Raw genomic sequence first — 15197 nt, forward strand, 5'->3', positions numbered from 1 at the left:
ACGTCTTTATACATCGATCTAGCTATAAATACATAACAGATAATAAAAATTCACTCTCGATTGAGAGTGAATTTTTCAATGAGATTTCAAGACATAAGATAATAAAAATAGATGTGTCCTTATTTATTTTTATGCGTATTTTATTTGCATCTGTTTGGTGAATTATGGCACAGAAGTAGGCATTGCTGTTTGCCATTTACCCAAGTTAATAATTAAATCATTTTACATACGCATAGTCGATAAAGAATAAATTGAAATCACTAAAAACAAATATTGAAGAATAAATAAGTCAAATTTTCAAAACATTATTTTTATTGTCATTATTGTTTATTATCAACATTGTATAAAAATACTTTATTTTACAATTTTGCCATAGTATATATATTTATACAAAGTTATTATAAGAGGTAACATTAATGAGCCCATTTTTATACCATGCTTTTTTTGTTAATAATCGTATTTATGTCTATAAAAACTTTATTTATGTTAAAATGCAGTGCACACTTTAGATCGATTTAAACTATAAGAAAGTTATTAAATAACCTAATGGTAAATTCATTTTAGAAAAATGTGTTATACATTATTATATATGATATTTCTTGTTACTTTCTCATGCTGTCTTTCGATGGTTTAGCTCTTTGAATTTTTCTTAGCAAAATCTGGAACAAACATAAATTTATCAGTAATATTATTGTAGTTTTACAAAAAAAAATTATTGCAATCTCAGAGTAGTGATTCTCACTCTAAGATTGGTATCAAATTATACCAATAATGTTCCGAAAATTGCGCTGTATAGTTATTTATATCAATATTTATTATTATTATTTCTGTTTATACTTCAAACTCTACCAATAATGTTATCAAAATTGCGCTGTATACAGTATAAGTTATTTATATTAATATTTATTGTTATTATTTCTGTTTATACTTCAAATTATACCAATAATGTTACGAAAATTGCGCTGTATACAGTATACGTTATTTACACTAATATTTATTATTATTATTTCTGCTTATACTAAGAAGCCACGTCTTTAAAGATGCGCAGATGTAGAGATACAATCTTTATAAAGATGTGACTTCTTAGTGGGTATAAGCAGAAACAATAATAATAAATATCAAGATGAACAACTTATATAGTGCCATTTTCGTAACTATATTGGTATAATTAGATTGTAAGTGAGAATTATTACTCTTAGAGGGTATAATTTATTTTGGATACATTCATCTCCGAGTGCAATTCGCACATAAATTATGTTCCAGAGAATTCACTCCCTCGGGAACAAACACACAGATGACAAAATAATATTTAAATGTTACAACATTGACAAATTTTAAACCAAATATTCTTTAAAAATTAAACTGTACCGTTGTTTTAATTTGTTTTTTTTTTCATTTAAAATTAATTTTGTAAATAGTTTATAACCTCTGTAGTCTGTATAGGTAAAAGCCTTTTGGGCATTAATAATAAATAAATAAAAAATGTTTTCTTCCGCACGATAAAAAAAGAGCATTAAATTGTACCGCAAAGTTTCTTGAAAATGTATGAAAAAATTCATAAAAACGAAGTCTTTTAAACGACTCGGACGTCACTATTTTTTCCGTTTCAACCAATGATAGTTGTGTGATAAATTTCAGGTTTACGGAAAGCCAATTTAACAATCAGCAGAACTCACCGAAGAGAACTTGTGGCGTCACGCGCGGAGTAATTTCTAAACCACAAAACTTTAAAAAATCATAGCGCTGATAATACGATGGTACACCAAAATATTTTTTAAATATTTGGCTTAGTTTGATAGTCTATTAAAAAAAAACACCAAATTCCTCATTTACAGATGGCGTTTTTTTTTAAATATATAAATCGTATTAGTTTATTAAACCATCATGAATCATCATGAAAATGGTGGTCTTTTCCCGGTTTTTATATTTCCCTGTATTTCTCCTACTTGTGATCGAATAACATTTTTGACATGAAATTGACAAAATTGAAATTCTATTTTGATCATTTTTACCGCTGCTCAAAATGTTTTCATTTTTTTTTTTAAACTGTCCTCTTGTAATTTGTATCATTTAAGCATAGCCTGTTTCACTCTCATCGTCTCATGTCTCGCGTCTGCTATCACGTTTATTGTGCAAAATATAAAAGCATCTGATTTCCTCACTATCAATCCATTTTTGAATGACCCTAGAGAAAACATGTTGGTTATTGTTGACATCTTACCATATTTTCGTGTTGTATCTTATCTTGTTCCCTTTTCCTGATGATGGATGCACTGGCATTGCGCGGCATCTCGGTGCTGGGAGTATTGCTTCTTGAACTGCGACTTCTCAGGATCTTCCTCAGCAGAATGCAGTTCTGTCTCTCTATCTCCATGGAACGCTCGTTGGAAAAGGACATGTTGATCTTACGTTGCTTTCTCATTGTTGATCCACTGCAAATACTAAATAAAGTACATACACGCCAAGAAAATCTTTACCAAGCCTAAGTTTGCATGAAAGATGGTGGCATCTTGTAATTTTTATGCAACAATTTGAAGTCTTATTAATTGAACGAGTGGAGGGGAAAAATTGATGCAGCCTCAGATAGTAGGTATCGGAAATTTTCTTCTAATGTGTCAATACCAAAAAGTACGTTTTAAAACCCTGTCTGAATACAGCCTGTAATAAAACAAATATTTGTGGTTTGAGTTAAAGAATTTATTTTCACGTGTGATTTAAATGACTTCTTACCTGCTAAAACTGCATCTAGATTGAGACCTTACGGAATAATCTTGTTCCACTTTGTCATGGTTTGATTGGAAACGAGTAAGTTCGTTCCCAGTAATTCTTCGAGTTTCCATACCTAATCTATCAATTTTACTTTCACGTTCTTCTTTTGGACTTCTTGGTAATAATTTCATTGATACTTTATCAACTATATTTTTTACTTCGGGATTAGGAATGTTGTCTTTGCTTTTGGTTTCTGAATCTTCTTCAAAATCGTCCGAAGCATATTCGTAATCAAGGCTGCTGTGACCAGCGCTAGAATAGTTTTTCTTTTGCTGAGATTTTCGCCCACTTTGTTCTACGGCATTATGTTCTCCGTCAAGCGTTGACTTTATTTCTCTGACATCGTAATTATAATCTCCCGAATCATTGCTCATTTTCCTAGAGCTTTCACTACATTTTTTTGTTATATTTCCCATTTTTGAGAAGTCCGATGCTAATGCATCGATGTCATTGTTGTTTTCCTCAACAACTTCTGATTTCTTTGAAAAGTTGGTAAAACATCCATCTCCGTGTTCATGAGCACTGGTTTCCTCAACAATTAGCTCCGGTTTGAAAATATTTAGATTTTTCAGCGACATTTTTGTTTTTCTGGAACATTCCACACACTGGCAATAAAAAAATTTAGTAGAAAATCCAGTTACCTACTGTAAAAAGTTTTTTCTTCTGATAACGAGAAAGTATCTTAGCGATTGACACCCTGTGAAAAAATTAGTAAATGAATTAAATGTTTTGGATTTTTTCACATAGGATCATCAGCGTCGTAGCTGGGGGCGGCCAGTCGGGCGGCTGCCAAGGGTGCAACCCTCAGGGAGTGCACTTTACAAACCAATAACCTGTGAGCCGCTGAAGCACAGGCACACAAAATCAAAACATGGTGCTAACTCACTTACAAAAAACTTGCACAAGATTACGATAGGCGCCTACACAGAAATTTAATAAGTCTCGGAGGGCACAAAATTCAAATATTGCCAGGGGCGCCCATGACCCTAGCTACAACGCTGAGGATCATAGTTAACAAATCAATGCGCTGAGGCATGTAAATGAAACACTTCACTTTTTATCAAACGTACGAATATACTAAAAAAATACTATACGAAAATCAAACAACATAACTGGCTGATGTGTTAAATATTTTAGAATGCGAACGGTAGGTGTTAATTTTTAATGTAAAATTTACAATAGTTACCTAATATTTGGCAATATGTCCGCAAGCCGTGTGGAAAATACCAAACAGAGAAATATAAAGAAATATTGACAAAGCACCGCTTTTACTGATAAATAAAAGCCTACATTGTGTTGTTTAGAAATGTTTGAAATCGATTTTTTCGGTTGCTATGGTAAAAACAAACTTTGTAAGCGTTTCGTCCAGTAGGTACTATGTCCAATAGTTACTATGTCCAATACCTAGTTCAGGGAAAAATCGTCGCTTTAGTTCGTTTTTGTCCAACATACCATTTTTAAAGTAATTGAGTTAAGTGTTCAAAAGTTCTAAGCAAGTCTTTATTTATAAAATTGAATTGAATTTATTTATTTTTGAAAAATTGTTTCAGAGGTTTTCTTAGATAATTTTGTCTTAAGTAGTGGTCATTACAAGTGCCTATTTATAAAATAAACTTTTAAGCTCTATTTCTGCAGATTTGTGACAAAAGCGAACTGAAGCGACGAAATGTTGGTTCGTTCGGAGTAAAAAATCTTTTTGAATTTTCGACAATTTATTAATTAAATTTCAAACATATACATTTCATGTATTATATTATCCGCAACAACATGCACTGCTTTTGTGCGTACACTACAAAATAATGAATTTAACAGAAATCGAACCCGGAAACGAAGAGACGGGTACGTCTCGAAACCGTTAGACATAGAAAAGTCAGTAAGTGGTTATATACAAATATTTATAACATTTTGTAAAATGTTTGACCACAAAGTTAATACTTTAAATATTAATAATAGGTAACTATTTTTATGCAGACTCGAGAGGTTTTAGTATAGATTTGTAAGTGTCTACCCATCCTATTATGCCGTAAGTTATAGTTGAGCTACATAAAACATAATATAATTGTTTGAGTCGAATAATTAAGGATAAGATGTTGCGTATGGACTTGAAGATATAGGAATATAAAAATAATTATTCCTAAATATTTTATATGGTGTACCGCGATAGCATTAATTAAACCACCGTACATTCACGGAGACTGGACCGCTGTGCACGTGCAAACCACGAGCCCACTGCGTGATATCGCATGATTGGCCCATTTGACACCACGGGAAAAATCTACATCCATACAATACGATGGATCGATATTTATTATTTTGCAATTATTTACTCATTTAATGCCTGCCAAACGCAAAAACTAGTACACCATGAGACCGACTAATCTCTAGTCAATTTCCTTTTGCGGGAGTTTTACCTGAGAGTACTCGCTAAATTTAAATAATGATTTTGATAAAATTATCATTAAAATCTCTTTTGTAAAGTTTTACATTATTATTTGAATCGGGTTGTAGTTCCGTGGCTAGTGTTGTGGACTCACGGATCAGAAGTCCGATTTTCGAATCCCACTCTACCCCAATTTGATTTCCATTTTCTAAAAGTGAGTTATTCACAACTCGCTGAAAATGCTCACTAAAATTGAAATATTTGGGTAAATTATAAAAACGCTAATATATAAACATATTTTAAATAATATATTAACCAAGGCGTTTTAATTTATATGTTTATTAAAGTCTTATGGAGTTTTGTAAAAAAAACAGAAAATATAAATATTATCAAACTTAAATAGGTACCTACTAACGAATCTAATAAATGTCAATCCACTATAATTTTACCGCGCCGCGCCGTTTAGATTAAGATGATATGTGTGAAATAGGTTATTTTCCGTCGAGTGTCACGCGTTTGGTTTGTTTATTTGGGAATTCTTGTAATAAGGAACAGACTTTAAGGGTGTAATGAAATTAATAAAACTAAATGTATTTTCTATTATTTATAAAATTTGTGTATATAAAAACCCTACGGGCGTAAACAAATTAATATACCTACCGAAATGCTGTAAAATATGAATTTCTAACATATTTATAATTTAAATGATTATGTATTTAAATAAGCCGAATTTTATGTGGGAAGAATTCATTTAAATATTCATCTCTCAGTTGAGGTGACAATATCTGTAAATAGTAAGTTTTTTTTTTAAATCGTGGTGATATTTTTTTCTCTTATAATGAACCTTTAATTTGTCTGTAATATAATTAACAGATATTTAAATATTTTCATTTAATATACTCGAAGCACGGTAGCAAAAAGTTAACCTGATACGAGCTATGCATAGCTGTCTAAAATATTCAGGAATTTAAATATTTTGTCCCCGTAAAAATAAGCAGGTATTTTCGTTTTAGATTATAAAATCAACCTTTGTTTGTATTTGGAAAAAACGCGGCGATATTTTAAAATATTTAAATACGAATTTAAATATAACTTTCCGATACATTTTATTGTTCTCTAATCTAGGGTTTCTCAGCAATAATGCATTTAAATATAACCTTTTAGTTCACGCTAGCCAATTCCGAAAAGAACCCCATTTTCAATTACCGCCTTTACAAATAAATACATTAAAATAAATCCCAAATAACAAAATAAAACGCATGATTAATTCCTCTGTGATACATACAAACCTTTATTCTTCAAATTTCATACATCTTCATTTGTACGCGCGCCGATTATTCCAACTTGCCACATATTAACTTAAAACTGTAATTAACTTTTGCGCCATCATTTTCTAATCCACGCCCGTGGTACATATGGCACTGCACCAGTGCGCCAATCGCAACGTATCAGCGATTATTTTATAATATGTATGAAGGTATTTTACATCCACCTTGCCAGGAATCGAACCTAGGGCCTCAAATATGGTAGGCGAACGCGTCAACCACTACACTAGGAGGCGAATCATTTCCATTTTTTTAAATTAATGATACCTTTTCTAATCTTCATAAATATAAATTAGTTTGATGATTTAATTTTCTATGTTTAGTGTATGTATATTTTTAATTAATTAGTTTGAAACGTATTTAATATTATATACATTATAGTCTTAGTTAATTATAATTTAGTTTTATAAGAAATAAAATGCAAAACATCGTGATTTTAATATTACGAAGTAGTCATAAGTTAGTGTTGGAAAGAGACAACTGATAAAAGTGATGAGTGAGAGGGGAAGGAGAGAGCTCCTAAATTGAGAGTTATTAAACCACCCCAACGGTCGGAACGAGACGAGTCGGAAAGGAGCCAGGAAGGAGAGTCGACCAAGAGTCGGTCGGCAGTCGGGGAAGTGAGTCGGGTCTACGCGATCGTACCCTCGATCGCGGAGACGATGCAGCGTGGGAGTCGAAGTTGGAGAGTTTAAGTGAAGTGAGTGTACAGGGTAGTCGGTGCTACGTAGCAAACCTCGTGGAATCCGACTACTCTACGAGGATCATCGGAGGCTGCCTTCCAGCCGCGAAGGTTCCTCCACATCCAGGACATCCATCGTCCTCCAAAGGAATGCCAGTTTCCTGCACCGCCAGCGCGTGTGCCCAGCCTACGGCCGGCCAGTCTTCCAGCTGTCTGTCGCCGTCACCATCGCCACGGGACCGAATCCCGAGAGCCGCTCAAGGCTCTATCCATGGCAGATCTCTGTCCAGGACATCGCCCAGCATGTGTTCGTCTGAACACAGCATCCGGACCACCATCCGTCATCTCTCCACATAAGTGAAACCACCATTGTGTTAGAATAAAGATATTAGTGAAGAGTGACAATAATGAACTACTTTAGTTAAGGACCTAGATCTGTAAGTATTTTTCTTTCTCTCATGTTTGTAACTAGTTCTAAGATTATTCCCATGTTCTAGTTAAATAAACATAGGTACATAAAACATTCAAGCTTTTTAAATTATCTTCCAATTTACTCGTTTTCAGAATAGATTTAAGTTTTCTTTATTTTCTTTTGGGCTTTAAATTCATTTAGTTTAAAGTTTATATTTGAAGCACTAACTTTGTGGTTATTCATTATAATAAAATAAATAAAACAACTTTGTTTTTAACCACTAATTTTTATTTTTCGTTGACCGGTTTCAAGTATTTAGTGAACATGATAGAAATAAAATAAAAAGGAATCAATTCATTAGTTACGTAAACCTTGACAAAGAAGCTTGTTTGCTTTGAAACCGGTCGGTGAAAAATAAAAATTAGTGGTTAAAAACAAAGTTGTTTTATTTATTTTATTTTATCATTTAGTTTCAATTAGGATAATATTATCATGGCGGGGAATAAAAATGGGAAACACATGGCGAAGTAACTTATTATTCCACATATCCGATAAGGCACGGAAGACGCGATCTTCTAATCATTTCAAGTTTCCGTTCGGCGGATGTTCCCGCTTTCTCTCAGTTAGTGGAGAGACGGACAGCTTCCGTTTATTCATACGCGCGAACGCGGAACTTGATTTTTCACAGCCTCCGAGATGATCAAACCTTGTCGGAATTTTTCTCTTATCACTCCCTCAATAACCAAAACTTACCCCATTAAACAACTTTATTTTTTATATTCCAATTTAACCCCCCCCCCCCCCCCCCCCGTGATAAACCCTGAAAATGTAATATCGTGTGGTTCATTGATATTATTTAATAGGTGAATGAAAATATAATAAAATAACAATCAGCTTGTCTAATGACTTATTGAGAACTCGATTATTAAATCATTATTTTACTCAATAAAATTATCAGGGCTGGTATTCCGAACGCATTTATAGCGCGTTTTTAATTTTCAAATTCATTCGGAATACCAGCCCAGAAAAAATGCATTTATTTATTCTTAAGTAGGTGACTTTAGATTTATTTTCGTCTAAAATTTTGACGTTTCATGTTTTCATTGTCTATGTCAGAATAATCTACCAACACATCTGCACAATTTTTTTTTCCTATGGCAGGTTGGCAAGTGACGTTTGACATGGACGTACGTCGATAAGATTTTTTTTTTCAATTCTTGTTTCTCATTCTGTAGCTTACATTATTGAGTTTTAGTGGTTTACGATAATATTTTAATCTAAAAATGGTTACAATAATAAAAAATCAACTCCTCAAACATCTTTCAAGGTAAGCTTGCTTACAACATTGTTCGTACTGAATTAATAAATATTTATTTACCAATATTTCGCCCTTCTTTAATGAGTAATGAGAAAGTTTTGTTATTATGAATTATTACGCATGTGTTATTGATATTTTCATGAATTCGATTGTTAATCATTTTAAAATCAATGTTACATTTTGCTGTCAAATAATTATTTTAATTATTTATCGAGGTCTGTATTGATAACATTTAATCTGTTTTAATCTCTCGGTGTGTCAGTATTACAGTTTTCTTTGTTGTTAAATACGAAATGGGAGAATAATAAAATGAACAGGAATATTACTAAAACAGGTTAAATAATTAGTACTAAGGGTTATTAAATTGCACTTTCAATTTATTCTTCATTGTGTGAAATGAATTCATTACTGACTATAATTCAAATACTTTTATACAATGCGTGTATTATTTACTATTACTTCCTTATTTATATAAACATATTTATTGATAAACTTAGGCAGGCTATATTACTAATGTAATTAAAAACACGTTCAAATATTAAAATTGAGATTAAGAATATATTTTTCAAATGAAATATGAACATCCATATATTCTTATATATTCTTATATAACTGGCCAATTCACGCACTAGTTTGTACAATTTTATTTTTATTTACTTGATTTTAATCATACTTGCACTTTAACAGGCTTACTGGCAAATGGCACATTCTTCCGTAGACGGAATTATTTCCCATACTAGGCAACGCCTGAAAACAATTTTCCAATTTTTAAACTTCTTGGACCAGGTGGTTTTATTACAATATTTGAGTTTGTCCAAATGTTTGTGGACAAAAGACTGGATTTTACCCCCTAGGGAGTCATTAAGATCAACAAATTACAACAGGGATGGAGAATACCTTAAATAAGGGAATATTGAAGCCTAGGCATTTACAGGGCTTATTACCTGTCATTGGCTGGTTCAAGTGGCTACTTCACACACTGTGTAACATTCACCATTTTGTCTATGTTTGAACATCCATATTTCTTCAAGGTCATACGCCCTGTAAATGCCTAGATTTCCATATGCCTTTATTTAAGGTATTCTCCATCCCTGTTGTAATTTGTTAATCCGTAAGGGTTTATAAATAAATTAATTTAAAATAAAAAAAAATTGTCTTCACGGACTGAAAAAAAAAACATGTTTCACTGCGGTTGGTGCACGAATCCGGTTCCATATGCACTATTAGGTGTAGAAAGGGGATAATGATGTTTATATTAAACATTTAAAATGGTACAGTTAAAATAAACAAATCCTTTTAATCATATTTCTCCTGTCCCCAGATTCACCAAGAACCTATCTCCCGAGCAGATCAGCGTTAGTGCCCTACGCGGGCAAGGTACCCTGTCCTCTCTGCAGCTGGATGAAGCAGTTCTAACCGAACTCTTGGAGCTTCCAGCATGGATGAGGCTATCATCAGCCACGTGCGGCCGAGCTACATTCCGCGTTCATTGGACCAAATTAAAGACAATGCCAATCGAATTGGTGAGTCTTCGTTACCTGGAATATTTATTATTAATTTACGGACCAACGTACATTTATAAAGGTGAACCAGAAACATTTTATTACAAATAGGTATAAGAGACTAAACAAAAAACAACAGAGCTTTGACAAAACATTTAATGAAATTGTGACAGGATCTAGACTATCTAATTGAAGAAAACAGTGCTGTGTGAGTTAGAACCAGAAACTTAGCCAATTTTTTGACTCTGGCTACTCTAAGGCAAAACTCCCAAAATAAAAAATCGAGTAGAGATCAGTAGACCTCGTGGTTTGCAGGTGTAAAGGCAACATTTTTTATTTTTTAAAAAAGAAATAACCCGCTAAGCCTCTATTCTAGAGGCTTGTCAGCAGGTGGGAAAGAGGGCATATGGAAGGAGGTAGTGAACAATTCACCACAACACCCAGATCAATTGAGAAGAAAATCTTTCATGAAATATATGTTTAAAGTATGGTTATACAGTGCGTTATTTCACTGTCCCTGGACTGGCACCTGATGCGTAAGACTCTTCATGTAGCAAACGCGGCAGATGAACTTTTCCAAAGTTACTGCATTTCAATAGGTGCTGGTGTCACCTCATCCGGGTGTTCCAGAACTCTGAATGAAGGTTTTCGGCTTTATAGCTACTCTTGGGTAAAAATCATCTAAAAGGAAATACAGTAAAACCTCGTTTTTACGTTCCTCAATTTTACGTTTTCCCGCTTTTTTATTGTCTCAACCTAAATTCAAAACACGTGCAGTGTAATTGACCTTTTTGTTTAAGTGTCTTCCTTTAGGGTTAGTTTTAGTTTTCATTGGAACAAAAACGTCGTATTGACTTATACAAATCATGATACGCGCAGTTGACAAACGTTTAGGAACAATAAAGTTTTATTATCAATAAATTAGGATGTTTAAAATATAAGTTATAAAAATATGGTCTAAAAAGTTGTCATAAAAGTGTGAAACAATTTTGCAGCGATCTATATGACAGCTGTTTTTAGTGATGCCATAGAAAAAAAAGTGATACCGTATAAATAAAATTTCCCAACATTTAGGGGAAAAATATTGTATGTTATTTTATGCAAATTAAAAATTTTATTTCCATTATTTTTTATTTACACATAAAATAATTTTAACATGCTGTTTTTAAATCAAATAAAAAACTAGATTACATAATATTGTTTGAAAAAATATAAAAATATTTTTAGTGAAATCAAAATAGTCAAAAAGATATTAACAATCCTCAATTATCACAGTTTTTACAACCTCTTTGGAAGTATATGTACACTACAATATTGTAGAAAATTAATTTTATTTTTATGTAATTCCTGTTTTTTTCCATGCATTTTTCATTTCCTCACTTTACACGTTTTTTCCTCAGTTTTACACGTTTTTTTTGCTCCCTTGAAAAACGTTAAGAGGGGGTTTTACTGTAGAATGGAAACAAATTGGCTTGAGGTACTGAGTTCGATTCAATATTGGTTTTAAATTGTTGCCATTGTTTTTGCACTGGTACTTGGAGCGTAAGACTTCACACCACTGGGTGTTTATAGAATAATGATGATTGCTGCTTAACGGGCATTTACAAAAATACAAAATAATTTATCCGAGATGTTAACTGTGACACAATGTTTCTTCTAGAACTTGGAGGACATCCAGATCCTGGTGGAGACGTGCGCGGAGCCAAGAGGTGCGGAGGGTCTCGCTGCCGGAGGGCAGCTCCCCGGCGCACCCTCCCCCGGCCTGCCGCCTGCCAAATACAGCTTCATACACAAGGTCATCGACGGCATCAGCATCACCGTCAACACAGCCAGAATACAGTTCACCAGTCCAGTCTTTGTGGCCACTGTCCAGGTAGCGTAATATTATAATAATAATATTTGGCTGATTTATATACCCCAGTTTTTGTTAAAAATCACTTCGAGGGCACTTTACAATTCCATGCTTAAACCTACAATCTACAGTAGGGCCAATTTAATGGGTCACATTTGACACTTCATCAAAATTCAACAACATTGTAAGGGCGGTAATAAAATATTATTTATTTTTTAGAATTTAGAACTGCACAATTGCTTAACTTTTTTCAATTACGGTTACATATTTATTGTAATAATGACAAAAGAAGGTAATTTTACGATTTACTTTCACTAATAAACCATTCTAAACATAATAAACTTTTTCTGTTCTAAACGTCGTTACAATGCTTCAACAGTGAACCCTTTTTAAACACTAGGAATGTTACCCTGAAAAATTGAATGTTGATAATTTTGTTAAATTATGTACTTATCTTATTTTGTTCCTTAAATTTACGATAGAAAATAATAATGGGACAGGGATTCGACTAATGATTTTTAAAATAAAATTATAGTACCTGTAAGTACTTTTCATATTAACTGAATTCAATTCACATATATTATGTTTGAAGTCCGAATCGATTCGTTCACTTTAATCAATGTTTTTAAGCAGGTCACCTCACTATCAAGCTAAAACCAACAAATGTCAAATGTGACCTATTAAATTGGCCCTACTATAACCCATGGTTTTACCCTTAGGTGTGGGAGTAGTTAAAGTAATGACACTTTATATTGTATTTATTTATTTAATAAACGCCCATAGGGCTCTTACAATATTTGGTTAAGAAGTACATAAAGTATTATAGTAATTGAGACAAAATATAATGAGAATTATTTCACTAATATGTTTATTATAAAAAAAAAGAAAAAGTAAATAAGTAAAGATGAATAGAAATCAAAATGAGGAGAATTGAGGGGATGGCCATTCAATGGAAAGGATACCTAATTTAATAGCAGCAGGAGTGGTGTGGAGCAAGTCCAACAGCTCAGCATAATTATTAGCTGGTCTGTATCACAGTTTATTATTTATAATGTTAGAATGCTCTGTCCAGGGGCTAATCATAGAGTGACACTTAATATGCCAGATATAAGAGACAGTGCTCATGACCAAATCCAACAAAAACTTAAAGATGTACATGTCAAAGTAGGAATAATCAGCGTGTATGCAACAGAAGATGTATAAATGTAGAGGAAGCGAGGTCTGTATGCAAAGACATAGCGGATTGGTGTTCTATCCTCCCTTTTTTTCTGTTTTGCAAGCAATTTTACAGGAAATTTTCTCATTTTAGATGTCAAGAATCACTGTCGAATCTCGCACTCCGCAGTGGCAAAAGGGGGATTTGAGACTGACCAGGCTGAAGGACACACAAACATCACAACTGCTCATTTTTAAGGTGAACTTTTGTTAATTATTTATTTTTGTTTTCCTAATTTTTAGGGTTTTGCTCAGCACGGCTTTATAAAAATAAAATAACATGATTTTTAATTAATTTTTTTCAGTCAACAAATTGCTCTTTTGCTAACACTCCATCGCTATATTTTTAGGAAGTGTCTTGGCAATCTGCCCGAATAGAAGCCAAGGCCGTCAAGGAAGGGGAGGCCTTCCTCCTCTGCGGCTACTCACGAACCAGGCGCACTGTCGCATCACCATTAAAAAAAGACTGTCAGGTAAATCATCAAAGTCATCTTACTTTTTTATTTTATTCCAAATGCAATCTAGTCTATGATTAAGATCCACTTTCATCGATTCAAATTTATTTTGTTTTTAGACTGTTTCGTAGTCGGGTCCAGACTCGTTCTGATCCTGGAAGAGGCCTTATGGGTGCTGACCGACCGACAACTCGGAGCAGCTCTCGCCTTCGCCGACTCCCTTTCGACTCTAGTGAGGAAGGCCTCTTCACAAGTCACTAGAGACAAAGCGCAGAGAAAGTTAGAGGTTAGTTACACATATTTAAACTAAGACGCGCTGTGAAAAATATGTAAGTAGTAGAAAAAACATACAAGAGGATGAGATAACAGACTTCAACATTTCAATTCATTTCATTTCACCTGACTACTTGTTTTTTGGACAAATTCAAAATATAAATTTCAATGCGCAACGTAACCAAATCTAATCACATATTTGTGCTTATAACCTAAATAGATTTTGAAAATATAAATTTAAAAAAATAATCATTAATAGTTATGTGTATGTAAACTCCGCTGGATGTCGTTGAAATGATGTATGCTCCAATGCGATCTGAAACACTAGCAAATCGTTCAAACAACACAATATAATTACCCAGAAAAACTTTAAGAAAATCTAAGAACTTTAATCATTGTTATTCCTTATAGGGCCCAGCTATGTACAGTAAGTGCAGCTCATTCCAGTCTTTTTGTAAATAGCTTTTTAACATTCCAGACACTCCCAGAGTATTTGGCGCAAATTTACCAAACTGGGCGGACATCCACGGGCGGGGCCGCTAAAGGGAAGAGCGCTGACCCGCTGGCCAAGCTGTTTGCCGCTCACGACGTCACCGAGACCTCCTACCACTTCCTCTCGCAGAAGATAGACCTGCATCTGTGCGACGACCCCGGACGTAAGAATTACTCGCTTTACTAGTATTTCTTCAGCGTTTTAACGGCTTTGGCACAAATCTACACGCACAAAATCACAAGCATATTACGCAGCTACGAAGAACATTGGCCTCCCAGCTATGGCCTAAAATTAAAACTGTATAATTAAATTCAGTTGAATATAGGGTTTAAAAATACAGTGGTCTCTTGTTAATCCAGCAGATATCAGACCAGAGCACTGCCGGATTAATGGAAACCACCACTAATGACGCATTTAAATGGCAGAAACTATGTTTTATTGTATACATATATGTATTTAATAAATTGAAGTTTTAACATAAACCAAAACTACAATAATTAAAAAATTCAACTTACAATACA

General features: G+C 33.4%; 2 protein-coding genes across 2 annotated transcripts in view; one reads left to right on the forward strand and one right to left on the reverse strand.

Annotated features, from left to right (window-relative positions):
- Nucleotides 1–293: 293 nt before the first annotated feature.
- Nucleotides 294–4143, reverse strand: hmw (hemingway). Its single transcript, XM_088243396.1, has 4 exons — nucleotides 3956–4143; nucleotides 2731–3466; nucleotides 2222–2432; nucleotides 294–659 (listed from the first exon to the last, which is right to left on the reverse strand). The coding sequence occupies exons 2-4, from the start codon at nucleotides 3345–3347 to the stop codon at nucleotides 603–605; spliced, it is 885 nt and encodes a 294-aa protein (XP_088099522.1). The 5' UTR covers nucleotides 3348–3466; nucleotides 3956–4143; the 3' UTR covers nucleotides 294–602.
- Nucleotides 4144–8722: 4579 nt separating this feature from the next.
- LOC148285577 (bridge-like lipid transfer protein family member 3B) overlaps nucleotides 8723–15197 on the forward strand; it is a 38327-nt gene continuing 31852 nt past the window's right edge. The window contains 8 exon segments of the mRNA XM_088243472.1: nucleotides 8723–8895; nucleotides 10208–10409; nucleotides 12049–12261; nucleotides 13550–13654; nucleotides 13806–13853; nucleotides 13856–13928; nucleotides 14030–14196; nucleotides 14662–14839. Coding sequence (XP_088099598.1) covers nucleotides 8852–8895; nucleotides 10208–10409; nucleotides 12049–12261; nucleotides 13550–13654; nucleotides 13806–13853; nucleotides 13856–13928; nucleotides 14030–14196; nucleotides 14662–14839 — 1030 coding nt within the window. The 5' untranslated portion in view covers nucleotides 8723–8851.

This window comes from Micrasema longulum, unplaced genomic scaffold (assembly GCF_059751315.1).
Source record: "Micrasema longulum isolate JH-2025_06_02 unplaced genomic scaffold, ASM5975131v1 h1tg000023l, whole genome shotgun sequence".
NCBI classification, from domain to species: Eukaryota; Metazoa; Arthropoda; class Insecta; order Trichoptera; family Brachycentridae; genus Micrasema; species Micrasema longulum.

Excerpts from the sequence above, each read along its gene's own strand:
- hmw (XM_088243396.1), bottom strand. The coding sequence starts at position 3,347 with ATGTCGCTGAAAAATCTAAATATTTTCAAACCGGAGCTAATTGTTGAG. Across the intron at positions 2,433-2,730 it reads TCTAGATGCAGTTTTAGCAG|TGGATCAACAATGAGAAAGC; the intron begins GTAAGAAGTCAT and ends TAGTATTTGCAG. Across the intron at positions 660-2,221 it reads AGATACAACACGAAAATATG|ATTTTGCTAAGAAAAATTCA; the intron begins GTAAGATGTCAA and ends TGTTTGTTCCAG.